The sequence below is a fragment of the Myxine glutinosa genome, chromosome 5, assembly GCF_964187855.1.
Source record: "Myxine glutinosa chromosome 5, kmMyxGlut1.1, whole genome shotgun sequence".
In the NCBI taxonomy this organism is placed as follows: domain Eukaryota; kingdom Metazoa; phylum Chordata; class Myxini; order Myxiniformes; family Myxinidae; genus Myxine; species Myxine glutinosa.
In genome coordinates this window covers 120,158,588-120,183,645 of record NC_136265.1, presented here as the reverse complement: position 1 = coordinate 120,183,645, position 25,058 = coordinate 120,158,588, and the positions used below count along the sequence as shown (strand labels likewise).

The 25,058-nt window shown below is 52.2% G+C and overlaps 1 protein-coding gene across 1 annotated transcript; it reads left to right on the top strand.

The window, feature by feature from the left end:
• Nucleotides 1–9,380: 9,380 nt before the first annotated feature.
• On the top strand, nt 9,381–10,603 carry LOC144892363 (uncharacterized). The gene is made up of 2 exons (XM_078778604.1): nt 9,381–9,575; nt 9,739–10,603. The coding sequence occupies exons 1-2, from the start codon at nt 9,382–9,384 to the stop codon at nt 10,271–10,273; spliced, it is 729 nt and encodes a 242-aa protein (XP_078634730.1). The 5' UTR covers nt 9,381; the 3' UTR covers nt 10,274–10,603.
• Nucleotides 10,604–25,058: the final 14,455 nt, after the last annotated feature.

Below are 25,058 nucleotides of genomic sequence, written 5' to 3'. Positions count from 1 at the left end.
AGTGGGGTTAAGAGGAGGCTTTTCAAATTTTCAGATAATACTAAACTTGGAGGTAAAGTAGAGAGCAGAGATGGAGGGCAGGATCAGCTTCAGAAAAGTCGATACTTTGATGGATTGGGTAAAGGATTGGCAAATGTAGTTTAACATGGACAAATGTGCGGTGCTTGGGGTGAGTAAGCAAAATGAAAGTAGGGATTATATAATACAAGGGACAGTCTTGGAGCGTGTCACACAGAAAGAGGCTCGACCTGCGGATGGCAATATACACGGGGGAGGGGGAGGGGGAGGGAGAGGCTGGGTCAAGTGGTGCAGATAGCACAGTGCAGGACAGGTATAGGTTAAGCTAACAGGGTTTTCGATTGTATTTGTGGGGAGATAAATGATAAACTCGAACGTAGTAAGGGAAACATATGAAAATCTGTTAACTAAATTGTTACCAAAAAATTTCTTCACCAATATGTTTGTAAAGGTGTGTAATAACATGTGTTAAAATGTTGAAGGTCAACTCCCGTGGGAAACCCAGAAAAAAAGCTGTTGAATTCGGGTACCGAAAAATTATTTTCGAGAATTTTAATTTTTTTAAATCGGCCCTTAAGTAACTTATGAGGGGTCAAATAAGGGTTTTTCATGATTCTGAGTTGATTGTTAACATTTATATTTCACCACAGACACTCCTTTGTGGAAAAATAATTTCTAAATATATCTCATTTTCTACTTTGCAGGACATGGAGTCTAGCAATATGGATGAAGACGTTACTCCACCTGGGCTCAATTGCTTCATCTGTGCACGCTCGGATACACCAGCTGAAAGGCTCATACAGGCAACTCCAAAGGGATACTCAACTTTATTGAAACAAGCAGAAACTGTCGAAAATGTTACTGTTGTGGAACGTATGAAGGAGGCTCAAAAGGAAGGAAAACTGAGGTACCACCAGAAGTGTGAAAATGATCTGTACAACAACTTTGTTGCAACCACCAAGAAGTCAGCTCAAGCATCAAAGGCAGAGAAAGAGTCATCAAAGTTGAAGAGAAGACGCACTACTTGTGAGTTCAGTTCATCAACTGGCTGCAGTTCTAGAAGATCACAGTCAGTTGACTTCCTGTATAAGGATGTATGCATTCTTTGCAACCAACCAGCCCAGCTCTACAAAAATAATCCAGCACAAGCTAGAAAGAAATACAGAGTGCCAGATAATTTGACTGCAGATACACTGAAGGCAAGCTTGCTGAAGACAGCACGGAGTCGCGGGGATGACTGGGGCACTGAAGTCACTGGACGCCTGGAAGGGATCAACGACTTGGTAGCAGAAGAAACACTGTACCATTTGCGATGCAAACTTATGTTTGCGAGAGGTGACAGTTTGTCCAAGACTGATGAGGAAGGAAAAAGGAAGAGAGGACAGAGGAGTATTGATGAGGAGCGAGAAGCAGTTTTTATTGAATTCTGCGAATGGTTAGACTCAGAATTAGAGCATGGGGTAATGAACATGGACCAAGTCCATGAAAAGCTGCAGGAGTTTGATCAGTCACCAGAGAAGAGCCTTTCTTATTCAAAGCATTGGCTAAAGATAAAACTTCTAGAGAAATACGAAGACACCTTGTATTTCACAACACAGGAAAGAAGGGCAGATGTACTCTGTCTCAAAGATGGCACCGACAATATTCTGCGAGTGCATCATGCTAATCTTGACCATGGAGATGAGAAGACTCAGATCATAAAGACGGCACTCAAGTTCATATCCAATGATATTGCCTTGATTGATTTAGGTCCAAAGTCATACCCCACCACACACAGTATGACTGACATCGATAGTCAGCTGACACTTGTTCCTGCAAGCCTTCAGATGTTCTTGAGACCGATTGTCAAGACAGACGAAAGAGTTGCCGTTTGGGGGCAGAATTTTATTAAGGCCTGTCGACCTCGGTCTGGAGTATTGCCACACCAAATGGGGCTTGCCATACAACTTGATCATAGATTTGGGTCAAAATGGATGCTCAACAAGTTCCACCGGCTGGGATACACTGAGTCTTACACGGAGACACAAAACTACAAATACTGCTTCCTTAATAGTAGGAGTGGAGATGATGTTCCAGATACTTCTGGCACTCTTGACACCATTGTGGAGGCAACCGATGAACAGATCAATGATGAGGTTGTGGTTGATGCTGCGCTTGAGGATCAATCAGTGATGACAGCCAAAGTGCCAGCCAGTGAAAGTGAATTGTCAAGAAATGATCAGGTTGTAGCGGCTACCGCTGGGTTTTCACAATCGCCTTGCACCTATCAAGGACGCGGAGCGATCACCATGCCGGGTTCGTCCAGGACGCCCGGGCAGGCCTGCGCTCAACTTGCCAGGCCTTGGTTGGGACGCCCGGGCATGCCCGGGCATGCCCGGGCAGGCTCGCCCTCAACTTGCCAGGCCGCAGCCAGGACGCTGGGCCACACCCCCTCTCACTTTTCCTGGGCAAACGCTCCGGGATAATATGTATATATATTGCTGCCCGATAAACGGGCTTTTCAGAGTGCCTGAGTGTTTGGTTTGATTAAAGCAACTCGGATGAATTCCAGCTTTTTGTCGCGTCCATTCTTCCGATCGACATGGGAGCCCCAGCTCCTTAATTGGTGACCTACCGACATGGACACGGCAGTCGCCCTTAAACTGCCTACCTTCAGGGAGGCTCACGCGGCGGTTTGGTTCGCACAGGCGGATTCCCTGTTCGCCCTGCGAGGCATCACGGCCGACGACACCCGCTTCCACCATGTGGTAGCAGCGCTCGGTTCGGCCACCGCGGCCCGCGCCCTGAGCCTCCTCGAGAGCCCGCCAGCCGCTGACAAATACGGCGCGATTAAGAAGCTTCTCCTCGACGCTTTTGCCCTCCCATCGGCGGAACGCGCACGGCGCCTGCTCGACCTGCCCGAGCTCGGCGACACGCGCCCTTCCGAGCGAATGGACTACATGCTTTCACTGCTCGGCGAGCACTCTCCGGCATTCCTGTTCCGGGAGCTGTTCCTCCGTCAGCTGCCTAACCCGGTACGCCTCGCCCTGGCAAGCACGACGATCACAGATCCCCGGGCCCTTGCCAGAGAAGCCGACAAGATCTCCGCCGCAGGACAGCGCATCGCAGCGGCGACATGGGACCCAACGCCGTCCGACGCAACACCCATGGCGCCCGAGCACCCGGCACGGTCGACGACCGAACTGCCGACGCAATTGGCGGCCGCTACACCGAGCCGACCACCTCCAGCACGACGACCGGGGCCTCCACCTGACCAAGCGTGGTGTTACTATCATGCCAGGTTCGGACAGAAGGCCCGGACATGCCGACCCCCGTGCACCTTCGGCAGGCCGGGAAACGGCCGGGCCGGCGTTCATTACCAGCCATGAGCGCCGGCCACACGGGCAACTTACTGTTCATCATGGATAAAGCGTCCGGACGGCGCTTCCTGTGCGACACCGGCGCCCAACTGAGCGTCATACCCGCCTCTGACCAGGACAGGCAATCCGCGGTTTGCGGCCCCTCCTTGGTTGCGGCCAACGGATCGACCATCCGCACCTTCGGCCCGCGCAACATCACCCTCTGCTTCGGTGGCCAACGCTTTGCTTGGACGTTTGTAACCGCAAACGTGCCCATGGCTCTGCTAGGCGCCGACTTCCTCTGCGCACACGGACTGCTGGTGGACGTCTAACGGCGTCGTTTAATCAACGCCGAAACCTTCAGCTCCCTGGTATGCACATTGAGCAGCTCCGCGCCGACCGAGCTGGCATGCGCCGTCCCGGCGGCGAACGAGTTTGCTCGCCTGCTCACGGAGTTCCCGGCCCTCACGCGGCCGACGTTTTCGGCCGTCGCAGTACGGCATGGGATCGAGCACCACATACCAACCACGGGCCCGCCGGTCTACGCCAGGGCCCGCCGCCTCGACCCAGCCAAGCTCGCCGTGGCGAAGGCCGAATTCGACGCGTTGGAGCACCTCGGCATCGTGCGGCGCTCCGATAGCACGTGGGCCTCGCCACTGCACATCGTGCCAAAGCCGGGGGGTGGATGGCGCCCGTGTGGCGACTACCGCCGTCTCAATGACGCTACCACCCCCGACAGGTACCCGATCCCGCATATCCAAGAATTCTCCGCCCGTCTGGCGGGACGGGTCATTTTTTCGAAAATTGATCTCATACGGGGATATCACCAGGTACCTGTCAGGGCGGCCGACGTCCCTAAAACGGCAGTCATCACGCCGTTCAGCTTATTCGAATTCTTGCGGATGCCGTTTGGTCTCAAGAACGCGGCTCAGGCATTCCAGCGCTTGATGGACGGCGTGCTGCGTGACCTGCCGTTCCTTTTCGTTTACCTGGACGACATCCTCGTCGCCAGCACGTCCCGGGCCGAGCACCTCCTCCACCTCCGAACACTGTTCGGGCGCCTCAGCGAGCACGGCCTCATCGTCAACCCGGCCAAATGCCACTTCGGCACGACGGCCGTTGATTTTTTGGGCCACCACATCACCAAGAACGGGGCCGTGCTGCTGCCAACCAAGGTTGAGGCCATCACCACGTTCCCGCGTCCCCGCACCATAAAGGCCCTGCAGGAATTCCTGGGAATGGTGAATTTTTATCACCGCTTCGTGCCCCGCGCTGCTCAACTCATGCGGCCCCTCTACGAAGCCCTCCGGGGCAAGCCGGCCAAGCACGACATCACCTGGTCCGCAGCAATGGATGCGGCCTTCCAAAGCTCAAAGCGGGCCCTCGCCGACGCAACACTGCTCGCTCACCCGGTGCTCAACGCTCCCATCGCCCTCACCACGGATGCCTCCGACTACGCGGCGGGCGCCGTACATGAGCAATGGGTGAACGGGGTTTGGCAGCCACTCGCTTTTTTCAGCCGGCAGCTCCGGCCGAATGAGCTCAAATACAGCACGTTTGACCGGGAGCTCCTCGGTGTACACCTGGCCGTCCGCCATTTCCGCCACCTCCTGGAGGGCCGACCTTTCACGGCGTTCGTCGACCACAAGCCGTTGGTTTACGCAATGGCCAAGGTCATGGAGCCGTGGTCGGCCCGCCAACAACGCCACCTCTCCGCCGTGTCGGAGTTTACCACGGACATCCAGCACATTACCGGCAAAAACAACGCCGTGGCCGACTGTCTTTCCCGGGCCAGCGCGAACGCGGTCCACCTGGGCGTGGACTTTGCGCTTATGGCGGCGGACCAAACCACCGACACCACGGTGCAAGCCCTCCGGGCGGCGGACACGGGCCTCCGCCTGGCCGACATCCCCTTCGCGGACACTGTCCTGCGACACACTGCTCTGCGACGTCTCCCAAGGCCAGCCTCGCCCCATCGTGCCCGTCACCTGGCAACGCCGCATCTTCGCCTCCCTCCACGGCCTTTCCCACCCGGGCCGGAAAGCTTCCCAGAAGCTGGTGTCGGCGCGATTCGTCTGGCACGGCCTTCGTCGGGACGTCCGCGATTGGACCAGCACCTGCACGGCCTGCCAACGGGCCAAGGTCCACCGACACACCCAGGCCCCGCTGGCACCTTTCACCGTGCCCGAACGACGTTTCGACCACGTCAACGTGGATCTGGTGGGCCCCCTCCCCCCGTCACGGGGGTTCACACACCTGCTCACCATGGTGGACAGGACCACCAGGTGGCCGGAGGCCGTTCCCCTCATCTCCACCACCACCGCCGACGTGGCGCAGGCTTTCATCGCCACCTGGGTCGCCCGCTTCGGCGCACCGGCGGACATCTCGTCAGACCGCGGACCACAGTTCACCTCCGAGCTGTGGGGCGCGGTCGCCCGCAACCTGGGGGTCAAGCTCCACCGTACTACGGCCTACCACCCCCAAGCAAACGGGTTGTGCGAGCGATTCCACCGCTCCATGAAGGCCGCGCTCATGGCCGGTCTTCAAGACGGCGGTTGGGCCGACCGGCTGCCGTGGGTCCTTTTGGGCCTCCGCACGGCCCCCAAGGAGGACCTCCAGGCATCCACCGCCGGGCTTGTCTATGGCCAGGTGCTACGCGTCCCGGGCGAATTCGTGCCCGACGCTACCAGTCCCTGGTCCGCAGCTCACCAGCGCTCGGACCTCCAGGAGGCCGCCCGACGGTTTGCCCCCGTGCCAACATCCCACCACGGTGACCCCCAGTCCTACGTCCCCCCAGCACTTCGCACAGCGGAGTATGTTTTTGTGTGTCACGACGCACATCGGGGGCCACTCCGGCCGCCGTACGACGGGCCCTTCCGGGTGCTGCGACGGGACGACAAGTCGTTCGTCATCGACATCGGCGGCAGGTCGGACCGGATTGCGGTGGACCGCCTCAAGCCGGCGCACGTGGACGTCGACCACCCACCATGGGTGGCCCTTCCACCGCGGCGACGCCGCCCCCCGTCCACGGTGCCCCCCACTCGACCGCCCACCACCACACCGGATCCCCTCCCACGACCCGCCAGGGGTCGCTTCGGCCGGGTCATCAGGACCCCCCTCAAATTGACCCTGCCGGTGCAAGTCGATTCTGGGGGGATGTGTGTAGCGGCTACCGCTGGGTTTTCACAATCGCCTTGCACCTATCAAGGACGCGGAGCGATCACCATGCCGGGCTCGTCCAGGACGCCCGGGCAGGCCCGCGCTCAACTTGCCAGGCCGCAGCCAGGACGCTGGGCCACGCCCCCTCTCGCTTTTCCTGGGCAAACGCTCCGGGATAATATGTATATATATTGCTGCCCGATAAACGGGCTTTTCAGAGTGCCTGAGTGTTTGGTTTGATTAAAGCAACTCGGATGAATTCCAGCTTTTTGTCGCGTCCATTCTTCCGATCGACGTGGGAGCCCCAGCTCCTTCAAGGTGGTCTTTATGGAGGTTGGGGAAACAAACAATGCAGTCACACAGTTTGTTGGAGACAATATAGATTTAAACATTGTCTCTATTCACGGAAACACTCCCTTTCACTCAATGGGTTGAATCGAAGTCACCTCTCCGGCACCACCGTTGCCAGATCCACAGACAACAGCAGCTTTCCCCCGGGTGAAGTTGAAGGCACTCGACAAAGCTAAGATCCTGAGAGGAACTGAAGTAAATATTATTCCATTTACGAACAGGAAACAGATAGGAACGAATGCGATCATGTTTCTCCCCCTCGCTGAGCTTTCCTCCTCCCTGGCTCATGATCAGCCACTCCTCACTCCAGGTGACACACTCTGGGCAGCGGGGTGGGTGATCAAAGCCAACGATCCTGAGTTCCCACATTCCAACTGGAATGGCTGGATGAAGAGAATCCATGCTAATGATGCAAAGCAGAGCACACAGATCGAGTTCCTCCCAGTTATTGAACGAGACCCTAATGACCTCAACACCATCTTCACCACTCTGAAAGTGCATACGGCGCGCTGGGGTCGCTATAGTGACCTTTGATCTTCCGATTTGGCTGAAGGCTGTGAATATAATAAAGCAGGCAAATCTACCCGTCATTCCAACGTTGGGTGGTTTTCACCTGCTGAAGTCTTATCTTGGATCAATGTGTAACATCATGGAAGATTCTGGACTACTAGATGTGATCCAGTTGATCTATCCTGGAAGTACGACAGCCAACCACATCATGGATGGAGGATGTTTTGACAAGGCAATCCGTGTTCACCTCCTCATCGATGCAGCCATCTATCAACACATCATGAAACTTGCCTTCACTGAGGAGGAGCGTGGTGACATGAAGACCTTCATGGAGAAGGTGGCTGATGGGAAGATGGGAGCCAGACACTCAGACCCAGTAGTGCCAGTGTTTGAGCAAAGGTTTGAAGAAACCTTCAAACGACTCGCAAAAGGAGGAAGAACACCTGCACTCTGGGTGGAGTACCACCACATGGTAGATGTGATCAAGGTCTTTATCAGAACCGAGCGACTTGCAGACCACAATGGGCATCTGTCCTGCATTGTTACCAAGATGCTTCACATCTTTGCCGCTGCAGGCCATCATCAGTATGCCAAGGGCGCACGGCTGTACTGTCAACTCATGAAGGAACTAGAAACTTTGCCTGCTTACAAAGACACCTTAGAACGTCCCACTGCCCACGGGAACCACGTTGTCCGTTACTCAAGTCATGAGTGGTCCGGCACATGGTGTGACATTTGCATTGAGCAGACATTAATGAAGGCAGCCAAGTCACAAGGTGGACTGAGCAGAGGAAGAATGAGAAACAGTTTTTCTGGCCACAAATGCTGGGTGCTCACCCTCAGTCACCTGTCTGATGTCAACCGGCGGATGGAGGAGGACGTCAGTAAACATGTTCCAGTCCACAGAGACCTTGCCAAGACACAGATGAAGCGAGATGCAGAGGCAGTTGAACTTGTCCTAAAATGGTTTGAGGAGATCAAGCCATTCGACAACGATAGAGACAAGGAGTTGCTCGTGTCTTTCTCAACAGGATTCACAAGCACTGGATATGACGCAGTCAATGCTGAGAGAGCAGCTGAAGTTGGGATGGAGATGCAGATCAAGCTGGATGGACAGTCAGTGACGTCGACCATGGATGTCAAGTCAAAGATAAAAGCCCTGTCATCACTAAGAAAATTTCCCTTGGTCAACGAGAAAAAGATTCACCTTGACTCACTAAAGTTGTTCAACCGACTGATCATTTTCGCCCAGCGGGATATGACAGTTGAGACAAGCTTACAGTATGAGCCGACTCCCTTCCCATTGTCCCTGTTCAGCAACAAAGATCAGAAGATGAACAAGGCAAACAAGGCAGACTTTTCAAATACAAGCCTGAAGGCGTTAACTGATCCACTTGACTTGACTAACCAACCCTGCTGCACCCTCGTAATTGATGGTGGATGGCTTGTCTACATGGTGAAGTGGGAACAACGTCAGACCTGGCAGGAGATCGCCAACAGTTACCTGAGCTACGTGCAGTATCTGGGCCGCTGCTCCCAGAAGATCATTGTGGTCTTTGATGGCTACAGCAGATCACCAAAAGATCACGACCACATCCGGCGTACCAAGAATTCCTGCTGTAATCTCCAGATTCGACCGGATATGTCCAACTGGACCCCAAGAGCAAAGTTTCTGGACAACACTCATAACAAGAGTGAGCTCATCCACCTTCTCTCTTCAACCTTCCGAAAACATCACATCACTGTGGAGCAGTGTGACAATGATGCTGACACTTCAATTGTGAGAGAGGCATTGGCTGCTGCTTCAGATGGCTCTGTTGAGGTCAGTACCATTTGTGTCTTCAGTTAGTATAACTATTGGATGGAGCCCGGGGGGAGATGGGGTAATTTAAAAATAAGAGAATTCACACTGTTGAAAAGTTAAATCTGTTCTTGAACGGTTCATTATGCTTTGTACATGTTGTTATATTTTCAGGTGCGGGCAGCAGATGCAGACGTGCTGGTAATGCTGGTGCACCATAGCTCAGACAGCCACCATCCACTCTTCTTAACCACATCAAACGGCTCTTATGACGTCCGAAAGATCAAAGAATCTCTCTCCGAAACACAGAAGAGCTACCTGCTCTTCTGTCACGCCTTCACGGGGTGTGATACGGTTTCTGCAATCGCTGGTCATGGGAAAACAACTCTATTTGCCAGGTAATAATGATAATACTACTATTACGTCGGCAAATAATACTAATACTACTAATAATAATAATTATAATCATTGTCATCATAGTATAAATGTTAAAAATAATAATAATTTTATTTCCGTTTTGCATTATACTTTACTTGACATAGACCTGGTGCTTTTTTTTAGGTTTTGCGAAGGGGACGCGGCTGAGTACATCGACATCTTCCTTGACACAGAAGCCACCAAGGAAACAGTGATTCAGGCTGGTACTGCGATTTTCAAGTACATTTACCATGGACGAGATACTACATTGGGTGAAATTCGGTACAACATGTTCTCAAGGAAGGCAGCGGCAGGAGTGATTAAACCAGATACTCTACCTCCAACAGAGGGTGCAGCTGCACAACATTCACTCCGTGCCTACCTGCAGACCCGGGACTGGATCCTTCTACAGAGCATGTCTCTGAACCCCAGTGACTATGGATGGACAATAGGTGTGCATGGGTATGAGCCAGTTCCAACACTGGACCCCACGGCTCCTGAGGAGCTATTGCAGTTCACGAGCTGCAATTGTCATGGAGATTGCAGCAACCGGCGATGCAGCTGCAAGAAGAATGGGGTCACGTGCATCTCGGCCTGTGGAGTCTGTAATGGCATTACATGCAGAAACTGCAGTCATGATGTTGTTGAGTCTGAAGAAGACATAGACAATGACTGTTGAAACTTCTGACATTGTGAATGAGAAATAACTCTTGAGTATTATATATGTATGTGAAATAAAAGCTACTTTGTGTGTAAATGTAAAAGTGAAAATATAAATGTTAACAATCAACTCAGAATCATGAAAAACCCTTATTTGACCCCTCATAAGTTACTTAAGGGCCGATTAAAAAAAATAAAAAATTCTCGAAAATAATTTTTCGGTACCCGAATTCAACAGCTTTTTTTCTGGGTTTCCCACGGGAGTTGAACTTCAACATTTTAACACATGTTATTACACACCTTTACAAACATATTGGTGAAGAAATTTTTTGGTAACAATTTAGTTAACAGATTTGTGAAATATTTCATAAAATGCCCTTACTAACGGTGCTCAGTAGAGAGTATACCTCTTCGTCCGTCAGGTACGACCCCAAAATTGAGCCACCGGTACCACTCGGGATGGCCAAGGTTCAGGGATACCATATGAAAGCTCTGCTATTCAGGAACACATGTCTGCCTGGTAGCAGTCTGTAAATAGCAGCTTTCACCCTGAAATATGTTGAAGAAAAGGCCCCATATTGGTTCGATTTTTAGCAATATGTATATGTAGTACAGACATACTAGGCTTCAGAAGATCACATGTAAGTTCTTGCAAACAGTTTATTTTGAATTTACAGCCACCTTACATTACACTTTAATCATCATCATCATCAAAATGAAAATAACTTGACTTTTCATCAAAATAAACGAATTAATTTCATCAAAATAAATGCACATAATCATGGAAATCATTAGCATCATCAATTGCAGAGGCATAATTAATAAAGATCAAGTTCATCCACATCATCAGCATCATCCTGCACACAACCATGTCCTCTCCCTCCTCAGATGGCTGGTTGTCACATACTATGTAAGCTTTCAAGTTCTGTTTTCAGCCTCACATTCTCTTCTGCAAGGTCATACTTGCTGAGGTTCTCAGGAAAGACTAGCAATTTTCCTTTGCTGTCAGGAAATATGTGAAGAGTATTGCCAAATTCAGCCTGTAGTTTTCGACGTATGTACTTTTTAGAAGAGTCTTTAATTGCAGACACCTCATGAGCATGCATATATGTTACTGGAAGACGAGACAGCTCAGTTAGTGGGACAATCCGTGGAGACTGAAACAAGTCTTGTTTTATGTGTTGGAATATGATTTGATGTAGCTTCAGCTAGCTTTTATCGAGTATCAGTATCACTTTCCGCTGTGTCCTCTTTATGAGCTGGGTTCTGAAGGTCTTTGGTATTGGTGTAGAGCCTGAAGCACGATTTATGGTCCCAAGTCTCAGCAGCAACTAGTTCTGTGTCCTGTCTCTGTGTATACGTGTGTCCTGTCTCTGCATAGCGATGTTGCGAATCGTAGCATCAGCTTGAAGCTCTACACACTTTGTCAGTGGTTCTCTTGTTCGTGTTCCTTTAATGTACTTTGAAGTTTTCCCAGGTGGACTGAATATGCAAATTTTATCCATCACAGTTGAGTCTGAAGATGATGTTCACTGACGCAAACATATTCGCTTTTTCTCAACTTCATCTTTTTTTGTTGCTTCACATTTATCTAAGTCCCGTTTCATAGTGAAGACCTTCCGACATTTCAGATGACTAGGGCATGCCCGTACTATATATATATCTAAAATTATATCCCCCCCCTCTATTTACATGAAATGGTTTGGTCCAAAGCGAACGGCTTGCGAGTACGGTGACAATCCCCCCCCTCTATTTACATGAAATGGTTTGGTCCAAAGCGAACGGCTTGCGAGTACGGTGTTTTTTATCGGACCCGTGGAATTATAGATAGTAGTTTTAATTAGTTTTAAAACATAGTTTAACGGCAACATAGTTTTCCAACGTGAAATAAATGAATACGCTCTCAAATGTGCCATCCGAGGCAGAGTCTGTTCGCCACGTTCGGCACACGTGATAGCTCGCTGCTCTCTGATTGGTTGAATCGTTTTTTGGACATAGCTCGGTAACTACTTCTGCGATTAATTTAAAACCTTGAAAAGGCACATCCTCGGGTCCCCAGCAATATACCTGGCAAGTTTAAAGTATATCGGACCCGTGGTTGTCGAGAAACAGCGGTCACAGACAAACACACACACAGACACACACACACACACACACACAGAGATTGCTGGAATTATAGATAGATAATGTACTTGTGGTATCTGCCCTTCTTGCGCATTTTCTGCAATCTCCAGCAAAGGACGATGCTGTCGTAACCTAGCAGCTCTTCGGAGAGAATTCCAGGATTCCAGATCCCTCTGTTAAGTGAGAACAGTATGTGGATCCTCACCAGTCATATGAATGATGCAAATCGTTTCCGTGCTGTCCATTTTTGAATTGACCTAAAATAAATAAAATGGCATTAGAAATAATCACAGCAATTTCTGAAGAGTCAAAAAACAATAAGGAAGTCAGGAATCCTGCAAGGACAATATATATTGGTGAGAAATGTACATTTTATTTTCTATATTTGGTACCTTATTTATACGTATATTATATTCAGTCATCACATATATGACCAGAATCTTTGGAGTTAAAATGACTTACAAGGACATTTGTACTCGGCATCGAACTAATAGAGGCTCCTTTGAACAACTAATTTTGAAATGAAAGCTACTCATTTGAAACTGCTACCAGGCATAAATGGTATGCTGACACACAAAGCTATCAAATTATACCAATGAACCGTGTCCACCCAGTTGGTACCGATGGAGCCCTCCACCTGATGGACTGATAGGAGTACAAAGATGAAAAAGAACAGACCCCAGAAATAGTAGATTTGAGTGGTCAGAAGGTCCTATAAGTTCAAGTACGATAAAAAAATAGGAATTATAAGGACTGGAAAGGCTCCGGGCCCAGATGAGATAGTGACAAGTATGCTGAATGCATATGTTTCAGCATGCTGGTAATCATCCTCATTTGGATCCTCATTTGGAGATTCTAGTTTTGCAGGAATGGATTTTTCATTGGTATATTGCCTGTAACATGACTTGTGATACCAAGCTTCAGCTGCTACGAGCTCTCTTGAAACAACAGCGAGGATGCGCTGGTCTCGTCTTTGTCGAGCAATTTCTCTAACTCCAGCATCTGCTTTGAGCTCGAGACATTGTACAAGGTGTTCTCTGGTATTGCTACCCTTTATGTACTTAGAATGTTTTCCTGGTGGGCAGAAAATGCAAACTTTGTCAAAAACTGTGCTACTTGAAGGAAGGGTTACTGGTCGTAGTGACCTTCGCTTAATGTCCTCTTCTCTATTTTCTAGGTCTCGTTCTTCCAGTTTTTCGAAGTCTCTCTTCAGTGTGAATAGCTTGCGACATTTCAGGTGATAATGGACTGGAGGAATTGTGTCATCTTCTAAGTCCTCCGCAACCATCAAAAGTGGTTTGTGCTTTTTAAGCCTGGCAGCTCTCAACAGTACACTCCAGGATTCAAAGTCCCTTGGCGATGTTAGATTGCTGTGCGGATCTTCATTGCTGACGTGAATGATGCACTCAGGTGGTGTTGAACTCGTAGCCATTTTGAAAACTCAAGGATGTGACACCTGAAATGACATGGAAAAAGTATTTTAAAAAACATGTTGATAAAACTGAGTATTTTGTTGTAGGGGAATATAATAAACAACTAATTACATAAGCTATACCAGAGATTAGTAGAGATTTACACATACCTTAATTATTGCAAAGTGAAAACTGTTATAGAACCTTGTGGTATACAGTATGGGATTCAGCGATCGCGCTGGTAGTAGTCCTAATCCAGATTTAGCCAATCTGCTTGTATTTATTTTCTAATATATTTATTCATTAGACTTAAATAAGTAAACAAACAATATACAACATGTGACTTGAGTTGTGAAAAGCAAACAATAATGAACATACCGGTAGCATAAATGATATGTACTGGACATATGCTAATGTTGCAAGAAAAATACGATAATTGTGATATTATAAACGAAAGTGTAATCAAAGTTGATAAGGATGGTAATGTTGGTGATATACATCGTAATATATCACCTGTAAAACAACATATGTACTTGATGTATTAAATGAAAACTACAGAGCAGCAGAATATTACAAAAACATACAAACATTATGTTGATGGATAATGTGTTATGTCGTCAATAAATGGCGGATAAATACATTCAAATGCTAATACTTTGCACAATTTTTGAGTTATCAGTAGGAAAGATGCACCATATTTATGGTCAGTTGACCAGCTTTCATATGATATGCCATATGCATATATAAAATGTTATATGTGCTGCCAACTGGTCAGTAGGAAAAGGTAGCGAAAAACCTGATTTTCTGAAAGTGATGTTTCATGACATCGTCATAGGCCACAAACATATACGTTTTTTAACATGAAAGCTGTCGATTTGACACTGCTACCAGGGATTTTTGTTATAGGTGAGGAAAATGCTTTCAAATGACACCAATGAACCTAGGCCTCCTTTTTGGTACCGATGGACCCCTCTACCTGACGGACTAACTGTAGCACTGGAGCGCTCCGGGCTGCGCACCCGGTGTATATCCCGCGGCCACGCCTACCCCTCGGGCGTGGCCGCCGCCCACTTGGTGCACGGAATGATGCCATCACGCCAGTGAGCTTTCGTGTCCGCCACACGCGCCCCCCCAGAATTCCCGCGCACCTGGAGGGCCAGTTTGCGGGGCAAACGGATGACCCGGCCGAAGCACCCTCTGGCGACTGGCGGCGTCCGGGGTGCGGGGATGCCAGCTGGGATGCCTCCGGCTGCACCTGGGACGGGTGCAGGACTGGGGGGCGGCGTGCCGGCCGGCCTGGGCGGTGCCGGTGGTCCGCCCGCAGGGGGAGTGGCCCCGACGCGGGGGCCGAGCCACCGGCGGTGGGTGGTCCACGTCGAGGTGGGCCGGCTTGAGGCGATCCACTGAGAGGCGGTCGGGAGTACCGCCGATGTCCAAGGTGAAATGTTTCACCCCGGTCTCCAGCACGCAGAAAGGCCCGTCGTACGGGGGCCGCAGTGGTGTCCGGTGGGCGTCGTGCCAGACGAAGACGTACTCCGCGGTGCGAAGCTCCGGGGCGACGTGCGTAGGCGGGTGCCCGTGGTGCGCCGTCGGCACCGGGGCGAACCTCCGGGCGGTCTCCTGCAGCGCGGAGCGCTCCTGCACCGCGGACCATGGTGCCGTGGGGTCGGGGAGGAAATTGCCCGGCACCTGCAGCGGTTGTCCGAAGACCAACTTCACCGCGGATCCGCGCAGGTCGTCCTTGGGCGCCGTCCGGAGGCCCAGCAGGACCCAGGGGTGCCTGTCGACCCAGCCGCCATCACGGAGGGTGGCCCGGAGCGTGGCCTTCAACGAGCGGTGGAACCGCTCGCACAGGCCGTTGGCCTGGGAGTGGTAGGCCGTGGTTCGGTGCAGCTAGACGCCGAGCCCCCGCGCGACGGCCCCGCAGAGCTCCGAGGTGAACTGGGGGCCGCGGTCGGACGAGATGTCCGAGGGGGCGCCGAACCTGGCGACCCAGGTGGCGATGAACGCCTGCGCGATGTCCGCCGCCGTCGTCGCCACCAAAGGCACGGCCTCCGGCCAGCGGGTGGTGCGGTCCACCATTGTCAGGACATGGGTGAAACCCCGCGAGGGGGGCAGAGGTCCCACCAGGTCCATGTGCACGTGGTCGAACCTATGTTCCGGCACCGTAAACGGGGCCAATGTGGCCTGGGTGTGCCGGTGCACCTTCGCGCGCTGGCACGCGAGGCACGTCCTGGTCCAGCCGCGGACGGCCTTCCGGAGGCCATGCCAGACAAACTTGTCGGCGACCAACCTCTGGGAGGCCTTCGTGCCCGGGTGGGACAGGCCGTGGATGGTGTCAAAAACCTGGCGCTGCCAGCCCGCGGGCATGATGGGGCGAGGCCGCCCGATGGAGACGTCGCACAAGAGGGCCGTGCCCGCGCCGTCGAACGGCACCTCGGTGACGCGGAGGCCCATGATGGCGGTCCGCAAGGCTTGGATGCCGGGGTCGGCGGCCTGGTCCGCTGCCATCCGGGCATAGTCGATGCCAAGGTGGACTGCGTGGGCGACGGACCGGGAAAGGCAATCCGCCACAGGGGTTGTCCTTCCCCGCGACGTGCCGGATGTCCGTTGTATATTCGGACACGGCCGAGAGGTGACGCTGCTGCCGGGGCGACCAAGGCTCGGCGACCTTGCCCATCGCGAAGACCAGTGGCTTGTGGTCGACGAAGGCCGTGAACGCACGGCCCTCGAGCAGATGGCGGAAGTGCCTGACAGCCAGGTGAAGCCCGAGCAACTCGCGGTCGAAGGTACTTTAGCGGCGTTCGGGTGGGTGAAGCTGCCGGATGAAGAACGCCAGCAGCCAGGCACCCACGCACCCATTGCTCGTGCACCGCGCCCACCGCGTAGTCCGAGGCGTCGGTGGTGAGGGCGATGGGTGCATCGGGCGCCGGGTGCGCGAGCATGGTGGCGTTAGCCAAGGCGAGCTTCGCGCCCGCGAACGCCGCATCCATCTGCTCGGTCCAGGTAACGTCACCTTTGCCCGGCTTCCCTCGGAGGGCTTCGTGCAGGGGGCGCAGGAGCTGGGCGATGCGGGGCAGGAACCGATGGTAAAAGTTTACCATGCCCAGGAACTCCTGGAGCCCCTTGATCGTGCGGGGGTGCGGAAACCCCTTCACCGCCTCCACCTTGGCCGGTAGGGGGACAGCCCCGTGCCTGGTGACGCGGTGCCCCAAAAAGTCGATGTCGGTGACGCCGAACCGGCACTTGGCGGGGTTCACGATGAGGCCATGCTGGCCCAGACGTTCGAAGAGCATGCGGAGATGGTGTAGGTGCTTGGCGCGGGACGCGCTGGCGAAGAGGATGTCGTCCAGGTAGACGTAGACGAAATCCAAGTCGCGCAAGACGCTGTCCATTAGTCGCTGGAATGCCTGAGCCGCATTTTTCAAACCGAAGGGCATCCGAAGAAATTCGAAAAGACCGAATGGCGTGATGACCGCCGTCTTCCGGATGTCCTCCGGCCTGACGGGGACCTGATGGTAGCCGCGTATGAGGTCCACCTTTGAAAAGAAGGACATGCCCGCCAACCGGGCGGAGAAGTCCTGAATGTGGGGGACGGGGTAGTGGTCAGGGGTGGTGGCGTCGTTGAGGCGCCGGTAGTCCCCGCACGGTCGCCATCCCCCGCCGGGCTTTGGCACGATGTGGAACGGCGATGCCCAAGCACTCTCGGAGCGCCGCACGATGCCGAGCCGCTCCAGCGTAGCGAACTCCGCTTTAGCTACCGCGAGCTTCGTCGGCTCGAGGCGGCGTGCCCGGGCGTAGACCGGTGGCCCGGCGGTGGGGATGTGGTGTTCCACCCCGTGCTTGACAGCCCCCGCCGAGAAGGTGGGCCGCGTGAGGGCCGGGAAGCCGGCGAGGAGGCGGGTGAATTCGTTCGCTGCCGGAAGCGTACAGATGAACCTGGCCGGAACCGAACCGCTCAGCAAGCCACTCGGCAAGCCGCTCGATGAGCCGCTCCGGGAGCTGCTCAACGAGGTGGGCAGCTCGCAAGCGAGCGAGCTGAATGTCTCAGCCTGGACAAGCCTTCTGTGCTTTACGTCCACCAGCAGACCATTGGCACACAGGAAGTCCGCCCCGAGCAGTGCCATAGGCAACGTCGGCAGTGACGAACGACCACCGGAAAACCTGCCCTCCGAACCGCAGAGAAAGGCAGCGTTTTCCGTATGTGCGAAAGGACGTACCGTTGGCAGCAAGCAGCGCGGGGCCCCGGCCCGCGGTCTGCTTGTCGGACGTACCGGTGGGAACGACACTCACCTGCGCTCCCGTGTCGATTAGGTAACGGCGCCCGGATAAGGTGTCCGTGATGAACAGTAGGCTGTTTGAACGGCCGGCGCTCAGTGCCACTACCGAGGGCCGGCCCGGGCGTTTCCCGACCTGCCGAATGAGCACGGCGGGCGACATTGCCGAGCCTCGTGGCCGAACTGGGCGTGGAAAAAACACCAGGTTGGCGGCGGAGGCGGCGGAGGCCGCGGTTTTCTCCGCGGCGGCGGTGGTGGGCGGGGCGTGGCGGCGGCCCCGAGGTGTGCATCAGCATCAGCCACGAGGTGTGGTGCATCAGCATCAGGGTCAGCCTCGGGATTCGTGACGGCCACGTCAAAACTCGCCTGCATGTCCAAAGCCGCGAAGAACCTGTCGGCCTCGGCAGCGAGAGCTCGGGGTTCCGTCGTCGCAGAACCGGCCAAGGCGAGGCGTACGCGTGCCGGCAGCTGGCGTCGAAATAACGCCCGGAATAGAGCGTTCGGGGTTTCGTCGCCCATCAACAACAGCATATGGTCCATGCGGACCGACGGTCGCGTGTCACCGAGCTCGGGGAGGTCCAGGAGGCGGTCGGCCCGGGCGTCCACCGTGAGGCCGAACGTGGCGAGGAGGAGACGCTTGATCGCCTCGTACCTGCCGTCGGCCGGTGGGTTCCTCAGGACTGACACGACGCGGGCAGCCGTGCCCGGCCCGAGGGAGGCGACCACATGGCAGTACATGGTCTCATCCACCGTGATGCCTCAAAGTCAGAACTGGGCTTCTGCCTGCAGGAACCATACTTCAGCTTGCGCCTCCCAGAACTCGGGGAGTTTGATCGTAACCGCGTTGTTTGCCATTGCGATGGCGTATTCGGTCGGTCAGCGACGGCTGATCCAACGTCGGAGGGTCACCAATGAAGCGCGGTGCTACGCGCGCTACTTGCTTAGCAAGGAGGAAGCGGACAACGCGCTAGGTTAAAAGAGTCATTATTTCAAGAGCTCCACTGTAGCACTGGAGCGCTCCGGGCTGCGCGCCCGGTGTATATCCCGCGGCCACGCCTACCCCTCGGGCGTGGCCGCCGCCCACTTGGTGCGCGGAATGATGCCATCACGCCAGTGAGCTTTCGTGTCCGCCACAATAGTCTCCTTCCCAGTGTTAGTATGCGTTGAGGCAGGCAGGGTAATGGTAGGCCTCATTGCAGCCTAAAGTGCCTCGTCATGGGCCTAGGCCAGGCCTTGCAGGCCAGAGGGAGGAGCTGGAGGGCGTGGCCGGTGAGCAGCGAGCAGCCAATGGGAGCTGAAGGGAGTGGCCAAGGGTGACCAATAAGGGGCTGTCACGACACGTGACCCCAGGCGGCCAATGGAGGCCCGTGGAACGTTCGAGTGGGGTGTCGGGGGGTTATAAAACCCGGCCCGGACCCCCCGCTCTCTCTCTCTGCCCTGACTCTCTCTCTCTGCCCCGACTCTCTCTCTCTGCCTGGACTCCCTGCATGTAGACTCTCTCTCTCTCTGCCCCGACTCTCTCTGTGCCTGGACTCCCTGCATATAGACTCTCTCTCTGCCCCGACTCTCTCTCTGCCCCGACTCTCTCTCTCTCTGCCTGGACTCCTTGCATATAGACGCTCTCTCTGCCACGCGCACTCTGCCTCGCTGACCCTGAGATATGCTCCTCGGATTCCTGCTACGTGCACATCCGTGATCAATGCCCCTGCCGCGAACATCTCTGGCTGTAGTGTCCCGGATTGGAGGATCCTTGGGGGTATCCGTCCAACGAGCCCGTCCAGGCAAACTGCACAAAGCGGCCGCGCTTTGTGCGCATTCCCCTCTTCCTCCCCTTCCCCGAACGAATCTGAGGGCCCTTGTCTGGGACCGTAGGTAAGGCCGTTAAGATTCTTCACTGTGTCCTTTTCCTGTGAATACTGTACCTTTTAAATAAATCCTGTGGTTTGTTTCCAACCTGGCCGTCATCATCCTTTCAACATTGGCCTAGCATTGCCCGAATTAAAACCGCTCGATCGGGTTCAATAGTGTTAACTGCACGAGTTATGCGACGCACAACCACTCGGGCGTTCAATACCAGCGTGACTCGTGCGAGGTTCAGTCCCCGTTCTCACAGCTGCATGTGTTGAAGGTACTCGGGTCGTGACCGTTAACCCTTCCATGCGTAGCTGCGGCTCAGCGGCTGGAATTGCTTAGCAATCCGTCCACCACGAGTGTAGTGTGGGTGGCGGCCTCGTGGACTCGGAGTTAGAGGGGGAGCAGGGCTTAATCCCTCCTTAGTACGTCGACGAACCCGAGATCCGCAATAATATTGTCCGGGCCATTTTAGGATCTGTGTGTGGAATAATCTAAGAAATTGTTTCAGCTTTTTTGTTTTGTTCCCCTGTAAACAAAAGAAATACAAATGTGGATACTAAAAGGTTTTTTTATTTCAACAATTTTCTGGAAGAAATGGTGCATTATTTGAAAAAAGTGCAATGGTGCCAATATTTTTAGCCACGACAGCAGGTTTCCTTTTCCTCGACCATCTTGGGATTGTTTTCTGATGTATGTTTTCCAAGCTGACTTCTTTCCATGTCCTACGAACACAAAATATCTTCACTGGCACTGAACTGCTTGAAGCTGGGAGTATCATATTGAGACTGATCCCACCGTAAAACTAGTCATACATCCACCACGCAGAGTTCCAGTGGCATTGCATTCCAAGCTCGAGGAGAAACTTGGCCATTGGGAAGAGCTAGGCATCATCACACCAGTTACAATGCCAACCCCCATGGATGAACAGTATGGTAACGGTGATAAAGCAGTTAACACGAAGGTTGAAGATATGCATTGATCCGAAACACCTCACCACTGCTGTCATGTGGAGTCATTACCTGATGGTGGTGATTGAGGATGTCTTGCAAAATTTGCGGAATGCACATATTTTCAACACATTCAACACCAAAAATGGATTCTGGCATTTTCAGTTGGACGAGCCAAGTTCCTCTCTGACAAGATTCAATATGCCATTCAGTCACTACCTTAGCTTTAGGATGCCATTTGTAATTAAATCTGTGCCTGAAGAATTTCAGATGTAAGTTGAACAGGTCTTGGAAGACCTACCCCGCTGTAAGAAGGTTAATGATGACATTGCGCTGTACGGGAAAGGAAGAACGGATGAGGAAGCATTGGCTGACCATGATCGGAAGCTGTTTTTCTTTTTGAATGGTGTAGACTAAAATGATTGCATTTAGGCCCCAAAAGAGTGAAACTGCATCAGTCACAGGTGTCCTATTTAGGGCATTTACTTACGAAGTAGAGACTAGAGAGTGAAGCGTCACCCTCAGAAAGTGCAAGCTGTTTTGGAAATGCCAGTAGAACCATGTCAAACGCAGAAACTGGATATGCGGAAATTGAGAAAGAACTTTTGACCTTGCAGTACAGAGTTGAGAAGTTTCACCAGTATACCTAAGGCTGGAAGGTGGGAGTGCATACAGATCACAGACCGTTAGAAATTATTGCCAAAAAGGATTTAGCTTGAGCTCCAGAATGCTGGCAGAGGATGCTACTGCAGATAGCCTACGAGGTGGATATTTAATACAGGCCAGGCAGAGAAATCTACTTGGCTGACACGTTTTGCAGGGCATATTTGCCAATGAAGCCGTCTGGACAGCAGCAAGAGGATATCAACATGCCGTACTATGCTCCGTGCTCCCGTAGCACCAGTCAGGAGTCCCGTAGCACCACATGCAAGCAACAATGGAACATTAGACTTACTTCAGGAAACAATTTGAGATGGATGGCGAGCAAAAATCCGCTCTGTCCCCTTGGAAAATTTCCCATACTATCACATCCATGATGAGCTCTCAACAGAGCATGGAATTGTTTATCGTGGTGAGGGCCTCATCGTACCACAGTCTTTTCATCTTAAATCTTATGAAGTACCTTCATTCAGCTCACCTTGGCATGGAAAGCACCTTACATCCGGCTCTTGATTGCACCTACTGGCTCGGTATGAATGCGGGCGCTGAGGACTTCACTTCGTTCGGGAATGAACCTTACTTCCAACTCCAACAACTCCTTACTTCCAACTCCAACAACTCCTTACTTCCAACTCCAACAACTTCTTACTTCCAACTCCAACAACTCCTTACTTCCAACTCCAACAACTCCTTACTTCCAACTCCAACAACTCCTTACTTCCAACTCCAACAACTTCTTACTTCCATCTCCAACAACTCCTGACTTCCAACTCCAACAACTTCTTACTTCCAACTCCAACAACTCCTTACTTCCAACTCCAACAACTCCTTATTTCCAACTCCAACGCGCTGGTCTTTGCCTCAGTGCGTACCAGAGAAGATAGCACACAGTCAGACTTACTAAGTGCAGGACTCCAACCGCTCCGCTATTGATCTGCCTCCTTTAGTGAGTGGTCATTCCACATGCATCCAATTATTTGGTCATTACAGAGAGTGGAGTCTAGCCACATTTATGTGCCCTGTTTCAAGATAGCCATAACAAGTCAGAAAACCTGATGGCTGTGTGTATCGTCAGAACGGACGGCATCTAAGGCAGTCGAGAGAGGTGATTGATGAGCTGAGCTGGGATTGTTCCATCGTCACAGCATGGGAGACGTTTTTCCACGGCTTGCAGGGCGGCTTTGCCGAAGCACACGACTCACTTAATGAGCCTTTCCATGCCACATGGCCTGAATCGCTCCAAGTCCATCACTGAGGCTGTGACTGATCTGTTGAACGTGGTCCTGACATTGCTGCATTGGAACCAGGCTGAATGCTGGAGCAGAACACGCTCGGTCCCATGTTGGAGTGCGGGAGTGTACGTTTCCGGGTCCTGAGCCAGCAGATCCTGATGCTATGCGTCTCCAAGTCCGTTACCATTGCCCGTTTGCAAGGTCTGGGCACACCAACTGCAGCGGTGCTCGTCCTGCACTCGATACTCGCTCTGCCTGTTTGCAGGGACTTCTTGACATTTGCAGACATAGTGGTAGTGCAGGCGATCTCGTCGCTGCTGCCGGCGCTCCGTGTGCTCTGGCTGAGCGAGCCTTGAGCTGGGGCGCCACCAATCTTGGAGGCATCTCACGAGTAAATTTTAGTTTTTAAAAATAGGTGAAACACAGTTGTGCATTAATGGTGATTTCAAAATGTGTACAATCTATATCTATCTATAATTCCAGTAATCTCTGTGTGTTTGTTTGTACGTTTGTACGTTTGTTTGTTTGTCTGTGACCGCTGTTTCTCGACAACCACGGGTCCGATATACTTTAAACTTGCCAGGTATATTGCTGGGGACCCGAGGATGTGCCTTTTCAAGGTTTGAAATTAATCGGACAAGTACTTACCGAGCTATGGCGATTTAGCCGTTCGCCGTTCGCTTTGGCGTTGCGAATGGACCAAACCATTGCATGTAAATAGAGGGGGGGGTTCTGTGGTCGTTGCGAATGGACCAAACCATTCATGTAAATAGAGGGGGGGGGGGGGGGTTCTGTGGTCGTTACTGCCACGTGGTTTCAAAGTTTTTTTTTGTTGTTGTTGTTTGCACGCATGTTTTTTTGCACCCACGTACGGGCACGCCCTAGGATGTTTACACACACACACCCCTACACAAATTTTTTTTTTTTTTTTTTTTGGCAAGGAACGGGCACCCACGTACGGGCACGTCCTAGCTTATATATAGTACGGGCACGTCCTAGCTTATATATAGTACGGGCATGCCCTAGTATGATATAAAACACAGTTTGTGTGTGTGTGTGTGTGTGTGTGTGCGTGCGTGTGTGTGTGTGTGCGTGTGTGTGTAATGTTACCGATAGACTCCTAAACGGAGAGGCTTACGTGCTTGATATTTGACATAGACATGGCCATTGAGCGTGGGACGAACATGGCCGAATTCAAAATATTTGACGATCCATATTTTTTATTCATATTTACCTCAGCGCATTTCAGCGCACGGAATCAGAGGCGGTGGGAAAGCAGCGCGCTGATTCGCTCAGAGCGATCACGTGATGTTCCATCCGTGCCGCCATAAACTCACAGCAAGTAGCATAGATTTTAGCACGATTAGCATTTAGCATGATTTATCATGCTTTATGCTACTTGCTTGCATGTTTAGTAGCATGTTTCACATAGATGTTTGTATAATAGAGCGAGCTATAATAGAGCGATGTATATTCGCTCAGAGCGATCACGTGATGGTCCTTGCTGCCATGAACTCACAGTTCCGTGTCGCGGGCAAAAAGCGAGTGCGTTTTTTCACATTTCAGCGAGGAACATTGCCATTCACACCACATAGGTTTTTTCCCCTTTCATCTTTAGATCCATATTTTTTTTGCCATAACGCAGCGCATTATGGCTCTCTCGAGCTCGAGTTAGCCAATCACCTGGGAACATGAGGCCACGCCCACGACACGACGCAGAGTTGCAATTCTTCCGTTTGCGTCGTTTCTTACCACGTGTAAACGTGGTATTTTGTCTACGAGTATTTTGAATTTGGTATTTTGAATTTGTCTACGAGTGAGTGACTGGAAGACTGACTGTGATAAAGGCAATGGCACCGAAGAAAAGAAATTTGTCACGTTCAACCTCCCGAGCAAGGAAAATCGCTGATCGGAGACTCCATGAAGCCGATGAAGATACTTTTCACCATCGACAAGCCAATCAAGAACGTGTCTCTAGATTCAGACAGCGAGAGACAGAAGATGAGACAGAGGCACGTCTAAACGCCAATCAACAATGTCTGGCGAGGGCCAGACGATACAGAGGCACGTCTAAACGCCAATCAACAATGTCTGGCGAGGGCCAGACAGCGAGAGACAGAAGATGAGACAGAGGCACGTCTGAATGCCAATCAACAAAGTGTAGCGAGGGCCAGACAGCGAGAGACAGAAGATGAGACAGAGGCACGTCTAAACGCCAATCAACAATGTCTGGCGAGGGCCAGACAGCGAGAGACAGAAGATGAGACAGAGGCACGTCTAAACGCCAATCAACAACGT